Source organism: Morone saxatilis, unplaced genomic scaffold (assembly GCF_004916995.1).
Source record: "Morone saxatilis isolate NCDOM2014 unplaced genomic scaffold, NCSU_SB_2.0 Contig24, whole genome shotgun sequence".
In the NCBI taxonomy this organism is placed as follows: domain Eukaryota; kingdom Metazoa; phylum Chordata; class Actinopteri; family Moronidae; genus Morone; species Morone saxatilis.
Genome location: NW_023339807.1, coordinates 18,359,698 through 18,380,880, shown reverse-complemented (window position 1 = coordinate 18,380,880; position 21,183 = coordinate 18,359,698). Strand labels below are relative to the sequence as shown.

General features: G+C 39.3%; 3 protein-coding genes across 3 annotated transcripts in view; all 3 read right to left on the bottom strand.

The window, feature by feature from the left end:
* Positions 1-1,999: 1,999 nt before the first annotated feature.
* Positions 2,000-6,859, bottom strand: tomm40 (translocase of outer mitochondrial membrane 40 homolog (yeast)). The gene is made up of 9 exons (XM_035673006.1): positions 6,774-6,859; positions 5,783-6,012; positions 5,467-5,627; positions 4,692-4,793; positions 4,465-4,570; positions 3,950-4,072; positions 3,644-3,720; positions 3,057-3,159; positions 2,000-2,507 (listed from the first exon to the last, which is right to left on the bottom strand). Exons 2-9 carry the CDS (start codon positions 5,991-5,993, stop codon positions 2,368-2,370), a joined length of 1,023 nt encoding a protein of 340 aa, XP_035528899.1. The 5' UTR covers positions 5,994-6,012; positions 6,774-6,859; the 3' UTR covers positions 2,000-2,367.
* Positions 6,860-7,350: 491 nt separating this feature from the next.
* On the bottom strand, positions 7,351-16,288 carry ddx61 (DEAD (Asp-Glu-Ala-Asp) box helicase 61). Its single transcript, XM_035671813.1, has 13 exons — positions 16,125-16,288; positions 14,321-15,204; positions 13,935-13,998; positions 13,661-13,765; positions 12,949-13,078; positions 12,403-12,549; positions 12,046-12,140; positions 11,835-11,957; positions 11,620-11,748; positions 10,891-11,071; positions 10,694-10,795; positions 10,341-10,559; positions 7,351-9,850 (listed from the first exon to the last, which is right to left on the bottom strand). Exons 2-12 carry the CDS (start codon positions 14,497-14,499, stop codon positions 10,357-10,359), a joined length of 1,458 nt encoding a protein of 485 aa, XP_035527706.1. The 5' UTR covers positions 14,500-15,204; positions 16,125-16,288; the 3' UTR covers positions 7,351-9,850; positions 10,341-10,356.
* A 779-nt stretch (positions 16,289-17,067) lies between these two features.
* Positions 17,068-21,183, bottom strand: part of bcl3 (BCL3 transcription coactivator) — a 15,977-nt gene continuing 11,861 nt past the window's right edge. Inside the window, exons 4-9 of the mRNA XM_035671629.1 lie at positions 19,947-20,148; positions 19,052-19,140; positions 18,857-18,934; positions 18,290-18,457; positions 17,690-17,789; positions 17,068-17,602 (exon numbers count right to left, since the gene is read on the bottom strand). Coding sequence (XP_035527522.1) covers positions 17,490-17,602; positions 17,690-17,789; positions 18,290-18,457; positions 18,857-18,934; positions 19,052-19,140; positions 19,947-20,148 — 750 coding nt within the window. The 3' untranslated portion in view covers positions 17,068-17,489. The remainder of the gene's footprint in view (positions 17,603-17,689; positions 17,790-18,289; positions 18,458-18,856; positions 18,935-19,051; positions 19,141-19,946; positions 20,149-21,183) is intronic.

Below are 21,183 nucleotides of genomic sequence, written 5' to 3'. Positions count from 1 at the left end.
AGGTTACAAGGTAGATATATTAATCATTTTACAACACAGGGTTGTATAACGAAATGTAGTTATAATTCCTTTTATGCTTTTACAGTTTGATTTGTATCTTATACTTGTCCCTATCAATTGTTTTTGATTGTAGTTGCCTAGTTAAGAATGAAAGAAAATCCCTGCAATAGCATGGTTTTGTTTCTGGTCATCAGACAATTCTTTGATTTGGATTGTATTGTGTGGAAGCAGTAGACAATTTTGGGGATCTTGTATGGAATTTCTTTAAAGTCATACTAAATGTGCATTTTTAAAGATTCTTACATATTCTATGAGGTGGCAAGAGTAGGTGCCTTTTTAAGGATTTTAATGTATTTGCAGTGTGGGGGAGTACAAATAAATCTATCCATCAATCAACAACATAAAATTATAAAATGAGGCCCAACATTGATCAAAAGAGTCGTGGAGAGCCGACAGCAGCCACTGGAGGCGGAGTGTGAATGTGCAAATTTCTTCCACAACATGTCCTGAAGCAAGATGATGAAACCATTATACTAACTTACATCATCACAATGTAAGGTAAATATTCTTCTTTGCAACTTAAAGGTGGGGAAGAAAACCGTATTGTGTAGGTATTAAGTATTAAAAAAATGTTTTCACTTTTACTTGAGCAGTTCCATTTTATGCTACATTATAGAAACATTGTACTTTTACTATTATCTTTTACTTCACTGTATTTATCTGTCTTCCATTTTTACATTGAAACATGTTCATCATCTTATGAAATGCTTTGTTCAATATTTAACCAGTTGTTTCCAAACTTTTTGGGATGTGGCCCCTTTATGTTTTAGATAGAGTTGATTTCTCTAAACTTCTCACATGGTGTCATTTAAGTAATTAATTTCCAAAGAGATAAAATATATATATTTTACAAAAAAGGTTTGAGAAATGATGAATGAATACACGTTTATGTATCTGTTTTTCATCTGTCCTGTGCCATTAATCATCTCATGACCTCGCCGATATACTGTATCTGGTAATTCTTTGGAGGAGCCACAACCCCTAGGTTGAGGACCACTGGATAAAACAAATTAATATAAAGTAGGTAAAACTAGCTCCTCCTCAAGCAGCTACAACAGTAAAATGCTGCTTACACTATGATGCAATTCATGTCATTTTTCTGCTAAACAAATGCTTTCACTTTAAAAAGTACCCTACTTTTGTACTTATGTAGGATTTTGAATGCAGGACTTTTACTTATATTGGGAGTATTTATAAATTTGTATATTGGTGCTTTTACTTAGGTAAAGGATCTGAATACGTCTTCTACCACTGTTCAAACCAAAGAGCAAGGCAAATTCCATTCAGTTATACAAACCATGTATAATCAAAGATGGTGCAGGCTCAGTCCTAGAAGTTTTAAGACTGAAGAGAAGTATTGATTAAAGCAGCATTACCAGATTTTCGCCACTTGGGGACAGCAGAAACAAAGCCATTAAAGTCTTTTGTGTGTCTGGCTTATGAAAGTCCATCTCCTATACTGTACTTAGCTCTAGTTTTAGTCTCCACTGACTCCTGAGAGAATCTTAACTGCTAAATGCTCCTTTATGCTCACCAGCTGTTTGCTAACTTCGTCTGTCTGATGTTCGGTGCTGGGCAGGTAGCATGTATTTATCAGAACATATTTGGTGAAAACAGCTGCCTGGATTCTCTATTATAATATGCGACCTGTTCACATTATATTTAGTAATTTATCCCATTGTTGGTAAAAAAAAATATCGATTATAGCAGCTTTAAACCGGGAAGGTGTGTTATTTTGTGGGCTGGGTGGAAAGAAATCAGTTATAAAGATCAAGATATTGTCTTGTCTCGTCTTTCCTCGAAAGACAATTAGAAGTTTCACAAATGGCATGCATCACTGTTGCATGGGTTACACTGGATTATATTATACTTACTATAATTAAGCTGTGTCTGAATTCTGTGTCTGAATTCTGCACCCATAAGCAATAAAAAGATCCAGTTTTACAAAAAGTAATCACATTTATTTCACTCCATCGATTCATGATCACCATATATTATTTCTAACCACTTTGATTTTCACATCACATGTTCTCATGCATCACTGATGCCCTCTGACATACATCTCTCTAGCCTCTGGGTATATATCCAATACGCCATAAAGGAAAGACATTTGTGCTACAGAATGTAGGCATGGCTTGGCCAGTCCTGGCTCCTTAGTAGTTGTCTTTGTCTCTCTGTCTGTCCCAGAAATCACAGTCGAAAGAGAGTCTCTGAATCAAATTTCTAAAACTTAGTCCAGGTTCCTGTGTGTCTCTGTGCCGGTCCAAGCTGTGGCTTGCGAGCTGACTCCAGGCAGCCCCCGAACCTCTAGCCAATGGTGACACCAAAGCCACACTGGAACTTGTTCTTGCGATGGTTGAGGAAAGCCCCTAAGGCCAGTGTGAGAGGCAGCGGCAGCAGTTTCTTTTCAAGGGTCGCCCCAACCACCCAATTACTATCAACGGTACCTGCAGAGAGCACAGGAGAAAAAGTGGAATGAGTTCCTCTTAAAAAGAAAATCTACATATATTTCATAATGTCCAAATGAATGGCCATTTAATTTCATTGGTGGAAGAAAAATATAGGTATTAGCATGAAAATATATTTCAAGTACCAAAATTAAAAATACTCATTATGCAGAATCACCCATTTCAGAATAATATGTAATGCAATTGTACTGTAATTACTGATGCATTAATGGGTAAGCATCATTGTAATGTGTAGTGGATAAAGGGAATTCCAATTACTACACCAGTACACTGCTGGGTAGCTTAATCAATAATAGTTAAAAAATATATATAGTTCATTATATTTTGTATTAATTATCTAGATCTGAAAAGTAGCCAAAGCAGTCAAATAAATGTAGAAGTAAAAAGCACAAATTTCCCTCCGAAACACAGTGGACCAAAATTTTAAATAGCATTACAATAAAGTAAATTACAAGTACATGTACTGAGTGACTTTCCACCACTGCTTCATTTATGTGGCTATGTTTGTATTCATACTTATCCATTTACCTTTAAAGAGCAAGTTAGCTTTGGGAAGGTCCAACTGGTAACCGAAGGATGTTGTGGTATCTTGCATCCTTGTGCTGGCCTCAAATTCAACTCCTATCTGCAGCTGTATTCGAAGACAGAGGTTAAAGGACAGGTTCACATTTTTTAATCTTCATACACTTCTCACATGCCAATATGCGCATGGAAATATTTCATTGTCGCCATTATTATTCTCCTGTCTGTGTAAGGCTTCCTCAGTCTTTTTTTGTACAAAATTCGCACTTTTTTTCTTGTTTCTCTGGACAGCTGATATGCAGTGGAGGGATAGTAACACAAAGAAGGGATTTTGTACTTGATTGAGTTTAACCTGACAGCCAGTATAGACAGGAGGAACAACTACAGCAACAATAAATGTTTTAATTTACATATGGGCATGTGAGTATAGTAGTATAAAAAAATATACTGTATAAAAAAATATAAAAATGTAATCCATTCTTTAAGCCACTATGCAGAATTGGAACCAAAATGCATTTGAGCAGCTTTGGGAGACGAACCATGACGGATCGACAGAAATACATCCCTAAACTTTTACTAAAGTTGTCAGGTACCTGATCATTGGCTTTGTGATAGTATGTAGCATGAGCTCCTGCTCCTCCTAAAGTCAGTGTAGCTACGTAGTTGTCACCTGAGGTGAAGAAAAAAAAAAAAAACATTAAACATCTATTGCACAGATAACATAAAACAATGAGGTGGTATTAGGCACCATTTAATCTAAATCCTGGTCACACTACAGAAGCATGAATTCAAGTAATTTAAGCCTTTATTAAATGATGACATTAATAAAACAAGATATTAAAATTTGAATTTAAGCATCAAGCGCACAGTTCAATAAGCTCAATAAGAGTGGACTTTACCTGTATACCTGCCCAAGAGGGAGGTGACAGCTCCTTCTTCCCCTGGTCTCCTGTGGTACACTAGCTCACCACCCAGAGCCAATCCTGGTGTGATAGACTGGAGATAGTGGGCCACCAAAATGCCTGAGGGAAAGTAAAAGAGCTTCCATTATATATACAGATACAGAATAGTCCCTTCTCATCCATACTTATAGTATGAATTTCTTCCACAGGTAGAATAACAAAGGGGATTAGATGGTTGATCGAGTATTCTCTTCTGATTTTGTTTTCTTCATCATGGGGGGTAAAAAATAAATAAATAACAATGACTTGTAACATTAGCGTTAGCTGCTAACTAGCCAATTCTCCAAAACCTGGACAAACTCTGCTTTGAAGGGTAATCCAATACATGTCATTTTTGGCCGACACTGAACATTTATTTTTCTATTATTGTTGTCTTGTCTCAACAAACCGCTTTGTTAAGAATGAGCAACTTATACTTCAAAACCTCCACTGCAATTTTGTGAAAATCATACCAGATCCAACAAGAACATCTGGATTTCCGAGCGTCACGGCAGAGGTGAAGTCTTCACCACGATACTCCATGTCACATTGCCAATTCACAAACTTGTGCTGCTGAGTCTGCAACACACACACAAAAAATAGAATACAAATTCTCAGACTGGAATGACAATGTCAGCGACCATTAAAAGCTAAAAAAAGACAACAATTGAAAGGCCGTTCCCTGTACAAGTCTACATACCTGGATGGCTATTTTTGAGCGCACAGCAGTTGTGAGCTGGTGGATGATCTGGGCGTTCAGACTGCCAGTATTGTCCATATCTCCAACCATGACTGGAAATGACTGAGGAGAACAAAACACACTTCATCAGCTTTCAAATCATGTGGATGACATTTGAAACCTTACAATCTCCATTAAAATGTAGCCAATGTATAGAAGATACATTTCAGATGCTGTAGAGCTGTATTTATCAGTTGCTTATGTGCTCCTTGTGGACAAAAGAGGTAATTAAATTTCTTTAATTTTTCTGCAAACCTTTAATGCCATGTCAATACTGTCATTGTTTGTTATCTTTTATATATAATAATATATAACACTGGCATTTTTCCTGCTCCTTTGCATGAAGGTTCCTGCACTTTTCTTCAAACACACTCGCCTTCCTTCCCTCTTCTGACACAAATTTCCAAAGCCAAGACAATAAGAAGAAGAAGAAGACGACGACAATATAGGCTATTTTAATTTCCAAAACATGAACAAGAAGGCTTGGAAAAGGCAGTTATAAATCCTGAATAAAACCCATAAACACAGCCTTCACTTATAAGTCAAACCTTGTTTAAGTTGGCCGTGCAATTAGCAGGAATCAATCTTTTTTTTTTTTTTTCATTAAAAGGAGAGAAGCAACTTTAAAAAATTCATCAGACAATGTTCAAACAATGACCAGGAAGATTTACAACTCAAACTTCCAAATATCAACATCACTTTAGGTTTGTTTAAGTGACGGTAAATTGTTCATTACCTCTGCTGGTCCTGTCTGCTTACTGCCTACGTAGGTGGAACCAAATCGATAACCAGAATCAGCCAGGGTACTGAGGGTAACAGTATGGCAGACCTGGAAGTGGTTACTCAGGCCCTTGTTGACCACTAACCGCACCCCTTCCATCTGCAGAGGGAACACCTCTAAAAGAGAGAAAGGGCATAAAAACATTTTTCAAAATCCATGCCAATAATGATAGGGTTATTAAAATACCATCATTATTACTCTGAATGTGAAGAATAGATCACATCATGAATTGTGTGAGACATGGATCAAGTAGCTTAATAGACTTTCTAACCTTTACATTTGCGGTGGCACTCCTCATATGTGCCTGGGTTCGGTAGAGCGGAATCTGAATCTGCTGTCTCCTGGCCAGATGTTGGAGGGACGGAAGATACTGAGGGCATAGAGAACCCTGGAGGGACCGACACCAGCCCTGGGACCCCTTGGCCACCTCCAGCTGCAGCTGGGGCAGGACTGGGGGAGGCGGCAGCCAACACACTGCCCATACTCTGACACTGTAACAGACTAGGGAAGAGATAGACAGTGGGTGAATAATTTATTTACTTCATTAAATATATCAGTGTAATATAACTCACAGCTGCGAGCTACTGGCTAGATAGATAATCCAAGAAAAAGTGAAAAGAGTCGAAATTGGAAGTTACACTTAACTCACATTGGCTTGCATGACTTGCAAGGTTTCATATAAGAAAATTAGTATTCTGCTTAGAGTACAATTACTCAATATGCACACAGAATATAATTATCTAATGTACTCACTTAGCTCTAGAAACGTTAGCTCACTCAGAGGCATGCATTCAGCTACCATTAAGTTGTCTAGCTAACGTTACAGTGAGTGTCCTACAGTGCTGTCAGTAACAGTACACAAGGTTGGTTGCAGCTAAGGCCCAGTTTAGTCAGACTTTCGACATCTATAATAAATTACAATACAACCTGGTAACCACAAGAAATGTGAAACTACAACTTGCGTTGCTGCAGAGGGCAAATTTGGAGATTAGCCAGCAGCCGGCATAAGTATGCGCTAGCAGTATTTAACCTGGGAAGGCTAACGCGAGCTAACAGGGTTGGTTGATTGGTTGGTTGGTTGGTTAGCTGGGTGGCTAGGTAGCCATGTGGAGTCGACCACGAGATCTGTCCGTCTTTATATGGTAACCACGGTAATTACAAATACGATGTGTGGAGAATTGAAACTATCAGGTATGCTCTTCTTATAAAACAAACCAAAAAAAAAAAAAAGTACTCCTGCAAAACAAGGTTTAGCTACTCACGCTGACGGTTTGGGTCCGGGGGGGTAATTCAACACCGGTAAAGTTCACGACAACGTCCGCGACTGTAGTTTGACAAGTGCCCGCCCATTTCCCGCGACTCACCATTTGATTGGTTCATGTAAATGTCACGTCAACCGCCATTGGCTGAAATTAACGCTGGGACAGCCCGCTCCCCATGACGTACGACGACGTTCATTCGCCTAACATTAGTTTCATTCAGTCGACTGAATGACATTCCAAGGGTACACCTACACTGGGGCCATAGTCACCATTATATCTACAGTCATACACGTTAACTACCATATTTTACATACATAAACCTAAGTATGCATGTTTATTTTTGTGTACCTTTTTAACTGTGATAATGGCCAGATACACTAGTGAAGGGTATAATTCACAAAATTTCAGGCAAATAAGAACTGCAAGATTTGTTTCAAACTGGGGTCCTGTTATGTTGTGATTTTACACAAGTGACCTGCTGTGTGAAGCAGGCTCCTGGCTGCTTCAGTGCTTTGTAATTCAAACTCAATCACCATTAACAAAAAACACTAAGAATACACAGTTTAAAACAACAGGAGTTTGTCATTTGGACTTTTATTCCTTTGAGGCGCTGGCATTAACACACTTTACAGAAATGTATTTCTTGCCTGTCTTTTTACTTAACAAAGAATGCGGTCATCAAGTCATTAAAGTATTTCTTTCTCCAGAATGCTGTGATGTATTACAAACCCACACAGAAAATGTTATTTTTTCCCCCCCTATCACATGACCTGTATTAATTCAAATGATGCCTGCACTGAGGCTAAATGAGGAACCACAATCTATCATCAAAAATTAAACTCCAGAGTCAGACATAAAGGAAAGTTAGGGCTAATTACTACTAAAGTTTCTGAATGCTTTAGAAGAGGGCACACACACACACACACACAATGGTCCCTTCAATGCTGGTGCATGGCAGTGGGGTAATGGTGGCAGGAAATTTCACAGTTATGAAGTTTTAAATTTGAGATTTTTTTTTGTTTTTTGTTTTTTAGCTCATGTTTCAAATTTGTTATAAGCCAAATGCAAAAGGAAAAACTGCAAATCATTTCAGACTGAAATTGTGCTTTCAAAACAGATTAACTAAGAAAGAAATGTATGGGTGCCATTTTACCCACAATACAAAGTTGGGACATGAGCCTGGGCAAAGTAGAAGTTTGACATTAGACTAAAGGCACTTTGGAGGAAAGAAGGGACACAAACTACATTAAGATGACTGACAAGTTGGCCAGTTTCAACATAATGTTAACTAAAGGCCCTTCTCATCCTGTTATGTAAATTATTGATAACTTTAAGACCTGAGAAAATGCTGCCTGGTGCCACAGCTTTAAAGGGATCAAAGAAATTTCACAATTAAATACTGACTTATTGTCAATACTGGATCTGTGCTTTGACAAAATGCACTACAGTGTCACTGACATTATACAGTCATCTTTAAATATCCTATTTCTGCAGTAAACACTTTGAAATAAAACGCAAGTTCAATATCAGCAACACTGTTTCAGGTGCCCCAAAGTAGCCCTCATGCTTATGCAATTCTTTGTCTACTATTACAACTTTTGTTCCTTTTTGAAGGATGTTAATCTGGTTAACCCTGGATATGTGTACAATCCACTTTGTTTTACAACTGCATCCCCAGATCTCAGCAATAACATTGGTGAGCAAACTGGATTGATGGCCAAAGCTACAAAAATGACTACACTCAGTTGCCACATTATTACATACACCTGCTTGTTATTGCAAATATCGACTCAGCCGCTTAATCCATAAAAGCATGCAGACATGGTCAAATAGTTTAGTTGTTCAGACCAAACATCAGAATGGGGAAGAAGTGTTAATTGTCTGTGGAATGATTGTTCGTGCTAATCTCGTGGGATTTTCACACACACACGTCCATAGGTTTTCACAAACGTGATGTACATTTTTTTTTAAATATGCAAAAAGGGCCATGTCAATGAGAGGCCAGAGGGGAATGGCCAGACTGGTTCAAGTTGACAGGAAGGCAACAGTAAAAAATAAACATATTACAGCAGAAAACTGAAGCTAGAGGAACTAGGCTCACCAAAACTGCAAAGCCGATGATTGGAAAAATGTCATAGTATTGCAAATCTCGATTTCTGCAGCAACATGCAGATGGCAGGATCAGAATTTGGCGTAAACAACGTGAATCATTCAACATTTCAGGCTGTTGGTGGTGGCAACAGCAGCATAGTGATGTTAACATTGTTTTGGTACACTTTTGGCCATTTAATACTGAGTGCAGATAATTTAAATCCCAGAGCCTTCTTGAGTATTGTTGCCGACCATGTGCATCCCTTTACAGCCACAATCTACCTATCTTCTGATGGCTCCACAGTCACCAGATCTCAATCCAACAGAGCACCTTCGATATAAGGTTCAACCCAAAATCGTCAGCATGAATGGGCAGCTAACATATTGGCAGCAACTGCATGAAGCCATCATATCAACTTGAACTAGTCTCTCTAAGGAATGTTTCCAGCACCTTGTTGAATCCATACCAATTCAAGAATTCAGGCTGTTGCGGTCCACTACTAAAAATGTTTATCTAATAAAGTAGCCAATGAGTGTAATTATTTCTGTTTTTAAGGGTGGGTTCCTTTAAAGCATCTGCTCAAAAGGCAGGTCAGCAGGATGTGAACATGGCCACGTGTAATTTATCTGCACAGCAAGAATGTGAGCTGGGCTCTTTCCTCCAAGTCTACCTTTGGTTTCACATTTTCATTCTTACAGAAAAGTATAAAAAAAAGTTAATAACAATTTCCATGTATTGTCAAGAGGGACTGAGTTCAATGGCAGACTTAAGTAATAGCCCAAATCACATGTACAGTGACAGAAAGTGGCAGTTTTCAGTAGAGAAGAAAACAGTTTACCAGCATATGGACAGACAGAACTGGAGATCGCTGTAAACTAAATCTGTAAAAGAAAAGAAATCTAAAATAGAACATTTTGGTGGCAAAGCAGGGAACAGAAATCTTCACTTGGAATCTTGTGTGTTTGAAGCCAGCGCCATGTTCCTCCTGAAAAAGAAACCACAAAAGCTAAGTTAGGATTTCCGATAACCACCATGTGAATGAGTCACAGCTTTAGCAAACCTGCAGACAGCTGGCTGTGTGCTCTGATCAGCTCCCTCCAAATCCATGTTGACTGCGGATGTGCAGTCTGAGGACGACAACCTTAAACCCTTCACCTTTAAAGCCTGTAAAACTTCAGTTAATCTTCTTGATGAAAGAGGATATTATCCATTAGCAAGCTTGTTAGTATTTGCTGCTCTTCAAGCTACAGTGCACGTTTACAGTGTTATGATTACACCAGGTATTCATTTGTTTCCCTCATTTATAGACACAAAATCAAAGAGTGTGGAAATTAATATTCTGTGATTTTATCATTCTAATTATTCACCTATTTAACAAATAATGTACTTTGACCTATTCCTTACTAGTAAATGTTTAATAAACCTAAGGTTTATTTTCAGTCATGGCTGGTTTTTGAGCTGTTTGAAGAACTGACCATTTATTCAGGCTGCTCACAGTTCCTTGTTCATGGCTCCGCCCTCAATGTCATCATCATCTGGGTCAACGGAGTGAAACTCTGCCACATACAGGCTCTTATCGATGCTGCCGGGGATGGGCTTAATTTCAGTAACTAGTTGATCCTCGATGTTTTTCAGGTTGTACCGATCATCTGAAGTTATCAGATTGATGGCCAGACCCAGGTGACCAAAACGCCCTGAGAAAGAAGAAACATAGTGTAGCTATTATGTAATGTTAGTAGTAGTGTCATTAAACTGGGTGGACCAGACTTTGAAAGACGTAGCTTTTATTGTTTTGAGAGTAACCATATATAAATAGGTTAATCCTCACCTGATCTGCCAATGCGGTGCAGGTAGGTCTCTGCATTTTTGGGGAAGTCAAAGTTGATGACCACATTTACTGCCTGGATGTCAATCCCCCGAGTGAATAGGTCTACAAAGAAGTATGTACATTAATTAACCTGCTGACCACGGATCATTTAAATTTACACTTTATACATGTTAAAATGCAGAAGTTCTTTCACCTACCTGTGCAGACCAGGTTTCTGCACAGTCCATTCCTGAAGTCATGGAACACACGGTTCCGGTATTCCTGCATCATCTTTGCATGAATGTAGAAGCACGAATAGCCGAGTTGGGTGATTTTCTTGGCCAGAAGCTCAACCCTCTGGGTTGAGTTACAGAAGATGATTGACTGGTTGATCTGAAGCTGTAATAAAAACATAGTTTTGATTATTGATAACTGAAGGAATAACCTAAATTCTTAACGCTCTCTCTCTCGTATCCTACTGGTCTACCTGAGCTACAGTCTATGCTCGGGTGGCCAAACAGCAGCTTAAGAGCTGCATACAGCTTCTTTGCCTGTATAAATGTGGCTCTTATCCTGCTGTCCTTTAATTATGAATTATTTATATCATATGTAATTATTGTCCTTATATGAGAGCCAATATCTGAAATTAAACAGAACTGCACACTTCAGAGGAACAATCACATATCTTGTAACTAATAATATTTCCACATTATTTCGCAAGTAAGAGTTAGCATTATGGATAAAATCACAATATATGTAATGGTATATTGAATTCATGATTAGATTGTAAATTTTTTGTAAAATCAATTGATTAACAGTAAAGGGAAATAATCAGACGTGAAACTTTTAGTGTGGCACTGCTTTTTTAGCCTGGTATCAAGTTACGCTCTAAAATGTAAATTTTTTTTAGGCTCTTAGTATGCAACTGGTAGGTGCTCAACACTCACCCTAGAAAAGAGTGTGTTGAGACAGTGGACCTTCTGTCTTTCAGTCACATAGGCATAGTACTGAGTGATGCCCTTCAACGTCAGTTCCTCCATCAGGTTGATCTCGTAAGGCTTCTTCAGGTGCTTGTTCTGGAGAAGACATTCACAGTGCATTATGAAGCGCAAATAAGATGATAACATTTTTCAGAGAATCGAATTGTTGTTTAAGTTCTCACCATGAATTTTTGCACACTGATGGGGAAAGTGGCAGAGTAAAGCAGGATCTGACGTTCCTTTGGCAAGAAGCTGATAATATCTTCAATCAGGACCACAAAGTCCTGGGACAGCAGTTTATCTGCCTGAATAAAAGACACATTCAAAGAAATACTGTTTAGAAACAGTCAATTTCTGATTTACCATTTCAATAATGTTTAAAGCCAAACCCACCTCATCCATCACCATCATTTGGGCTTTATCCACTTTTGCCACACCCTTCTTCATCAGGTCTAGTATCCTGCCTGGTGTAGCAATGACTACATGCACTATTAGGAGAGGAGGAGGTACAAACAGCACATCACAACAAGTTCCATATAACTTTACAGAGAAGCTGCACAAAGGACAGTGTTAAACTAAGGTCAACAGAAGGGTTTGTCATTCAGCAACAAATCAGTCAAAATGTCAGAGGGACAAGATAAAAGAAACACACTTTGAAACACTGGACAGTAGCTTCTAGGAAAAAACTTTGAAAATCTTCTCTATGGAAACATCCCTTTTCATTATAAATATTAACAGCAAAAGTAGTACCTATCTCATCAAGACGCATGATGTCATCCCTCAAGTTGGTGCCACCTGTGGTAGCCATGACCTTGACCCCTCCAAGGTGCTTGCTGATCTGAATGCTGATCTGGCTCACCTGTAGGGCCAACTCTCTAGTTGGCACCATTACTATAGCTGGATTGAGACAGAAATGGGAAGGGCTGATGAAATGCAAGGGTTGATGAGATGCATGGAAAAAATCCAATAAACTGATGCTCACAAAAAAAGGTAACTTTATATAAAGAAGACCATAAACCCTGTTCACCAACAGTAGATAGAAATGAGTACGGGGTAGAACAGTGCAGTGGTCATGGATTCCTTATGCTCCACAGATTGTGGACACAAATAAATGCGTGTCAAGTGTGCTATAGCCTTGTTCAACTAGATGAGATTCTGTTGAGTCTTAATGGGATTACGCAGCTGATACAACACAACAGATAAACATCGGTGAACAACATCTTATTTGCCAATACGCCAATGTCAGTCAATTGGTGAAGAATCTGCACCATCAGACAGAAGACAGAGGAAACTCACCCTGGATGTGATCCTTCTTCAGGTCTATTCTTTCCAGGAGAGGTATGAGGTAGGCTCCACTTTTTCCTGTGCCATTCTTGGCACGAGCCAGAATATCTCGGCCTGACAAAGCGATGGGGATGCTTTCCTCCTTTTGGCAGGAAATAAGATAAACAATCATGAAGATAACATACTGGAAAGACTTTACTATTCCTGACCCATTAGGGCTGCAACACAACAGTACTTACTACAGGGAAGCGCATATAACTGCAATAAAACCAGACTAAAATTGTGCAATTTATTGCTCAGATTTATCAGCGAAAAGAGAGACGAAATGTCTGTTTTTTTATTGGACCACAACCATGCAGACCAAGAGCAGGAGTGGGCTGTTGAAGTGGGAGTGATGGGATCATGTGGCTGGCTAGGGGGTGCTGCAAAACTGGCCCCAAATTCTGCTCCATTGGCATGCACATGCTAGAATAAGACATTAATGGGTAGTACAGTCAAGAGTCTTCAGAGAGGAGGATGATATGTAATGAAGATGCAGATATGAATAACTGGATAATTTTGGCGAGTGAAATGTGGAAACATGGACTGAAGTAGCAAAGCACTGTTCTGGGTATTGGTGATTGCAGTTAATTTTGTAGTTCTGATTCATAAGAAAAGCATTTTTTAAAAATCCTGCTCACTTCACTTAAACAAGAGGGCCTTATGTTCTAATGGCTTGACTCACCTGGATAGGAGAGGGTTTCTCCCATCCCATTTCAAAGATTCCCATTAGAAGTTCCCTCTTTAGGCAGTAGTCTTCAAATTCATTTCCCTTAGTTGATGTCACATCCTGAGCAGAGCAGAAACATGTGAGATTACTGTTTAATATAATCCAGAGGTTGATGCGACAGCATAAGCCAACACTCAAAACATTTCAAATTAAACAGAAAATGTGGGAAGTCTCTCAGAATTATGAACATCTTAAAAATTATGTTTGCTATAATGAATAGTTGCCTTACCGACGTTTTCATCCGGGTATCTTTTGGAGGAAGCTCCAGGCACTTCTTCCAGTCATCGCCAAACCTTATAAATTATAATTGTAATTTGTATTGTTAAATAAATAGCAATATTGCATACAAAAAGGACGACAATGAAATAAAAACATTTGTTTTTTCAACCCCAAAACAATTTTTCCCATTTATACCAAACGGGGGGGGGGGTATCAAGTATTAGCCATGCCTGATTGACTTTTACTGTTAACACGCTTTGTTCTCTGGGAAGGGATCACAGCCTGCAGATTCTTGTATCCAGTGTAAGCAGTATAGTACAGAAGTGATTAACAGATACAAAAACTAACATTTCTTTCTACGTAGAAGTTAGCGAACACATGGAACCAGCGACTTACTTGATGCCGCCACTGCTTTGAGGAATGCTCATGGTCATTTTCTGGGGGGCACTGGGATGTTGAGCAGTTGCAAAGAGTCCTGACTGTTGTCCAGCTGGCTTATTCTGTCCTCTGAACTGCCCATTTGGTTTGTTCAATCCAATCATTGGTGCTGGGTTTGCTGTTCTTGCTGTAGCCATGGGTTCAGCGCCTTAGCTGGCAATTTTCCTCAGTGTATGTTAGTTATATTTGCGTCCTTTTCACTGCTCTGTTTCACTTAATGCACTCGTGTGTAACAAAATAGTAAAAGCTGAAAAAATAAAACTTTTTCTCGTATCGTTCCTTTTTAAAGAATGTATTGTGTATACAATCTGACGTTCAGACCTCTTGAAAAGAAGAGGTCTGCGTATGAATTCTGTCTATTTACAAGACAACTCTCCAAAAAAGGGAGAAATTAACATTCATATGAATAAATAAATCAAATATGTGACCAAAACAACCTATTTTTCTGTCAAAAATGTTTTTCAGAGTACTGTCATCCTTGCGGTAACGATGACCCAGAATTTTCTTTGTGTCCTTAGAGTAGCTTGGATTTTTTAAAGTCCAAGTGCTATGTTTTTACATTCAAAATGGTAGCAAAATATGATCTACTTGGTCACGTCTCAGACTATTCTTATGATTTGTTTCTTTGACATCAAGTCTTCAAACGTCTTTGCTGAGGCTTAATACTGGCTCAAGAAAGTAACTCCTGCAATCTTTTTTTTTTTTTTTAAACATAGACAGTCCACTTTAAATGTCTGCTGTTATCTATCTTGTCCCAGTTTCCATTACTTCTGCAGCAAAAGTTGAGATGGCAGTCTGCAAAGTGCTTTCAGAATTGCAGATCAACAGAAAATCCAGGTTACCTGCCAGACAACAAACAGTAGTGGGTAGATATTTTAGAGCAATGACAAGTCAAAAAACAGCACTTAGTGAGCAACCCCAACTAACATTACTCAAAAAAAAAATACATGCATTTTAGATGTGTGCATTAGCAATGGCTCTCTTTTATCAGCTTGACTCGTTCAGCAAAACCATTAAGTATCAGCAACCACTATCATTCAAAAACAACGTAATGTTTAAAGTTAACTGAACCGATAAAAACCTCCAACCACGTAGCTTAAGGTTAGCAAAATTAAAATGTGGAAAATTGTGGAGACAGCAGCTTCATATTGATATAAAATGGTAAATAATACATTGGCTAGTGCGCCTTTGTTGTGATGCCAGGGGTTGAGAGCTAACCTAAAGCTAACGCAATAAACAGTCGTGAGCTAAAATTCAACGGACAAACCAAGTTACGTTCAAAGTTAGCCACCGGGCTTTTAACCTTGTAAACATAAGACAAAAGTAAAAGCCAACCATCAGCTTATTTGTCCTGTCTCTTCTTTCGCGAACACCTCGTCGTCGCCGATCGATAATTTAGCAAAGTTAGCTAAAAGAAGTTAATTAGCACCGCCTGAAAGCTGCGTTAAAACTTTTAATGCATAGCAACGTGGCTGCCGTCCAGCTAGCAAGCTAACGTCCACGTTAGGTCTTGTTTCTGTGTGTGAGAGGAACCTCGGTTTTAAACCCGCATCGATACACGACGCGCAAAAGACATAATCTGTCTGGATCTACTCAAATCGCACCTGTTTACTTCAACACTTTTTATTCAACCTGACCAAACGACTAAGTTAGCATGCTAGTGTTAGCTTCACCAACGCTGCTGTTAATCGATATGCTTCAGAAATTACTTCTTTTTTTTTTTGGTTTTGTTTACCCAGTTGGAGAAAAGATTGCAAGCTACCTTCACTTTGCTACATCCACCCAAAGTCGTCCCTGTTGTGTCGTTGCTTATCGACAGTTTAATTAAGTTCAGTAAATACTCGCTGTTTCTAGAAATCCACCGAGTTGTCACTCTTTTGTCTCTTCTTTCACAATCTCGGCGATTCAACATGGCCGCGCGTTCGTTTTTGGGCCGGTTGTTTGCTCCGAAGGACCTCCCACCGACCAATCACAGCACTGCTTTCAAATTCGCAAAGGCTCACTGTGTTGGATCAGCGGACAACAACAAAAAAAAAACAAGACAAAAGTAAATCTGTTGGACACATTTTTATACACATATGTATATACAAAAAATATCTACAACTATTGACAATGATAAAATGGTAAAATAAACACACAGGCACGTATGGAGAGCTTTTCCAGTGAGCCAACATACACAACAGCAGCACCCTGAGTCTGACCTGAATGAAACAGAACCTGTATTAATATCACTGGTAACACCTATTTTTACTGTACACTTTCATGTCAGAATGGCTGCTGTGGAAAAAGGTCTACATTAAGCAGGTCAAGTTACATGGTCAAGCCTTACAGTAAGCAGACTCAATTCAGTTTGAAAAAGGGTGTCAAGTCAGAGTGAGAACATTTCTTTCATGTAATCCCTCATGTTTCTTTATCTCTGTCTCTCCCTTTGTTACTGCCATCTCTCTGCTGTCTTCTACCAAAATGTAAAGGCCAAAATACTTTTGAAAATGGACTCTGAGCTCACTGGGCTTAGGTCTCTGTCCATCCTTTACAGACATCTCCAGGCAGTTTCAAAACAGTTCTTTGTGGTAGCCAGGTGAGCCCTGGTAGCTCACCTGGTAGAGCTGGCACCCCATGTACCAACGGGCCTGCAGTCTCCTTTCTGCAGGATCATGAGGTTTTGAACTCCGACGTGGTGGACCACCCTGCTTCTGCAGTGTTATCGGCCTCTCACTCCCGCCTTTCCTGTCGCAATCGATCAAAGGCAATGAAAGCCCCACAAAAAAACAATAACAGTTCATTGATTGTTTATTGTTCTTGATTGGCAGGCAGTGGCACATTTCTGTTGCTGCATGTGGAAAAATCCTGGTGATCCCTGCAGCAGGATTAGGGGATTGCACATAACAGCAGCTGGATGTGCAGGGAGGTTGCAGGGTTTCTGTCCAGGCATCAGGAGGGACACCAATGATGACTGTCTTTTGTCATGGACTCCAGAAAAACAAGGCCAGCTTGTAGAGAAGTCTAATTTCAGGTGCAGTCTCCCATTGGCTAAAACTTCTTGTGGAAGTCCTTTTAGGCACTTAAGTCTCTTTGTTGGTTGGATGTGTGGAGGTAGTTGCGAGTTGCACTGGACAACAAGTTTGAGTTAGTAAAATAGAAGCGCAGATGGAGTCTTTGGAGAGTGGGAGGTGCTATGATGAGGTGTGTGTGGTGTAGTCGTAGGCGAACATCCACGACTGTGGTTGGGAGATGGGGACCCTAAAGGGGAGGCAAAGAGTACAAATTAAAAACTGTCACTTTAGTGACTGTGTGTACTTGTGTGTGAATTTGCGTGCATGTTCTTACCATTTTCCGTTAAGTTGCTCCCATGTGGTGAGACAGACACACAGTGCTGATCTTGAACTCTTAATGGGTTGGAGCCTCTCCCTCTTAACACATCTGTTATCTGCAAAAGATTTACAGTCTGTTACAACTTTGTCTGCATGACCTATAGTGAGTGTCACAGTGATCTACAAAAAAAATGACCCTTGAGTCAAACAGGAATGTAATATTAGTGGAGAAAACACTGCACTATTCAGGTCTGACCTCTAGAGGGAAGGATACACACATTTACTTTCCATTTCTGGTTCCAACCATTTCTTTTCACTATCTTAACAAGGTCTGAGTCAAGCAGATTTTGCAACTGTTTGCATTCGTTCTGATGTAACTGAAGTAGCCAATGAATGGGATTTTCCATCATAAAATTACAGTGTGTTTGGATAATCACAAGGAAGTCATTCACAGTCAATTTGGTAACCTTTCTTTGTTTTCTTGACACAATTTGAATTGTTCTGAAGCAGCAACACACAACCATAAAAATTGCTAAAACTAACAATATAAGTGGAATTTCACAAAGGTCTTTTTTTTTTAATGCACATTTTCTTTCTCTGTTATCTCCTTGCTCACTTTCTTGTTCTTGGCCACCATGACAGGGGTGTCATTATGGTAGTTCTTGAGGCTGCTGTCAGCCCCACTCTTCAGCAGCAGCCGCACTGTGTCCACCTGACCTCGGCCACAGGCGCTGTGCAGGGCTGTGTTCCCACTGTATGACTGGCTGTTGACATCACAGCCACTCTGCAACAGAAAAACAGGAGAAGTTGACACATATGTGATTCATAAAGAAAGCCAGAGTAGACGCAGTTCAGGATGGAACATTAAACATAAGATAGATCCATGAGAGGATGAGTTAGATCAGATAGGAGAGATGAAGATGAAAAAATGCTTTAATAGGAGAGATAAAGTAAGGATAAAAGATAATTCTATCCAGGAACAACACCTGCTAAGCTCTGATAACAAAGCTAAACTATGAATATTTTGCTCCAATTCTTTGAAGGTCTTATCTATAAGCTAGACAAAAATAGCAAACACAGTATGCAGCTTATGAGCTGGAAAGAGAAAACCAAACTTATCAAATAGAGCTGAGTCACAGCCCTTCTCTCCCCTCCTTCCTCCCTGCCCACACAACCTCATTACCTCAATGAGGAAGTGGACCATGTCTGCGTTGTTGCTCTCCACCGCATGCATGAGAGGACTCTGTCCACTTTTGATGTCCTAATTAGAAAACAAAAGCACCATGGGAAAAGTTAGAGGATGCAGAGACGGTAAATGTAAAATTTGTGATGTTGTGAAACTTAGTCAGTGATGAGTCAGTGCAGCACATGGACTGACCATAGCATTGATGTCGGCACCTGCATCCAGCAGCATTCTGGCCAAATCTTTGTGACCACGCAGCACAGCCAAATGGAGAGGGCTCCAACCTGAGAAAAGGCACAAAGCAGAGTTTTACAGTAAGCAAATACAAGCATACAGATAGACAAGTGCTCTTTCTCTGGCATCCCCCCTTCAGAAACTGAAATAAATTCAAGCGCCACACCCCACAATTTCTTTATCAGTCATTAAAAATTACAGGGAAACCAGATCTAACGAAAATTATTCAAGTTGAATTTTAGTGAATTAAAGGTCAGCACAATAGCACCAGCAAACTCCTGTTTGTTTATTTTCCTTATATAAATTCAACTTTGTTCCACTCCATATTTTTCCCCTGGTCATCCAGACAGTTTGGGAACCACTGGGAGAGACACATATGCATATACACACTCCTGCATGAACCTGTTTGTCCAAATAGTACCTCCACAAACAGTATATACTCTCAGATATACATGCAAAGCCGTAAATGGCACATTTTCTACATAAAGGCACTATTGAAGGACATTACAGAATAATTTATTTTAAAAAGTATTAAAAGAACTCTAAAACACATTAAAAGTATTAAAAATAATTTAAAGTAATTGCAGGATGCTAGTTTTTTGTTTTAAATTCTGCTCTATGTATTATATCCAAATTGATCAAACACGCTTAATTTGATAATGACTTTACATGTTTTCATTAAATTGATCACAGGGAAATCACTGAGGAGGAAATGGTTGCAAACAATCACAAGGCTCTGTCAGATTAAATAATTTAATGAGAAGGGTTTCTGAATCCTTCTAGATCTTTTTTTTATCAAGAACATCTTCAATACAATAGATACCAATGAGCTTCTTTAATAGACCACCCAACTTACCCTCATAGTTTCTTATCTCCAGGCATGTGGAGGATGAGGAGTGAGAGAGCACAACAGACAGACAGTCACGCTGGTTGTATTCGCAGCAGAGGTGGATTGCTGTTTGGCCATTACGGTCCAAGGCAGCGGGGTCAGCCCCCTCCTTCAGCAAAACCTCCACCATGTTTGTCTGCTGGGTTATCACTGCCAGATGAAGGGGAGTCTGAGGGGGAAGATCAGAGCAAAAATTATAGTTTAGACAAACCAGTGTATTCAGGTCTCTCAAAATAGTTTTCATTTTTCACACTGTAGCACACACTAGACAGCATTCATAGAGCGTGAACCCCCACTAATGCTGAACAATGCTCCCACTCTCTACTATGCTCAAAGACATAATTTCTATCTCTTAAAATTTGAGATAAATAGATTTCTTAACCTTGTATAGATGCCCTTATTCTGAATAGTGGAAATCCCAGATCCTGACTGGCACCAAGACTAATAATTTGGTCCCTCCCCCAAGGCTTTGTTGTAGAAATCTCCAAATTGCAAATCAATCAAAGGAATAGTTTGATATTTTTGGAGATAGGGTTATTGGCTTTCTGCTGAAGAGTTTAACGAGAAGATTGATACTACTAATGTCTGTATGGTGAATAGGAAGCAAGAGGCAGGAGACAATTAGTTTAGCTTAGTACAAAGACTGAAAACAAGGGGTGGAAACTGTTTGTCTGAAGATAACAAAATCCACCTACCAGCACCTCTAAAGCTCGGTAATCAACAAGTTATATCTCATTTGTTTATTCTTTACAAAAAAATACTTCTGGGCTTGATGCTGATAGGTGGATTGGGCAGAGCCAGGCTAGCTGTTTGCCACTGTTTCCAGTCTTAATGCTAAACTAAGCTTAGCAAACTAGCTGCTGACTGTAGACCAGAGGGGGGTACCATCTCCTACAACTCTCAGCAAGAAAGTGAAGGTAAGGAATGCAATCAAAATCTTAGAAAACTTAAATTCTTTTAATTGAGGATTGAGGAAGAGTGTTATTATTTCTAGTAAAGTCCTCCTTTCATCTCTAACCTGTTCTACAGGTTAAAAGTCAGAGACAGAATAAAACAATGCCCATAAGGACGGGCCAACGCCTAAAATAAATAAACAAGAAACTATTGTAAAATGATCGTTATTACACATCAAAAGATCATGAGATACTGACACAGGTATTACGTGCCTGGCCCCACGTATACACAAACACATGCATACACACAG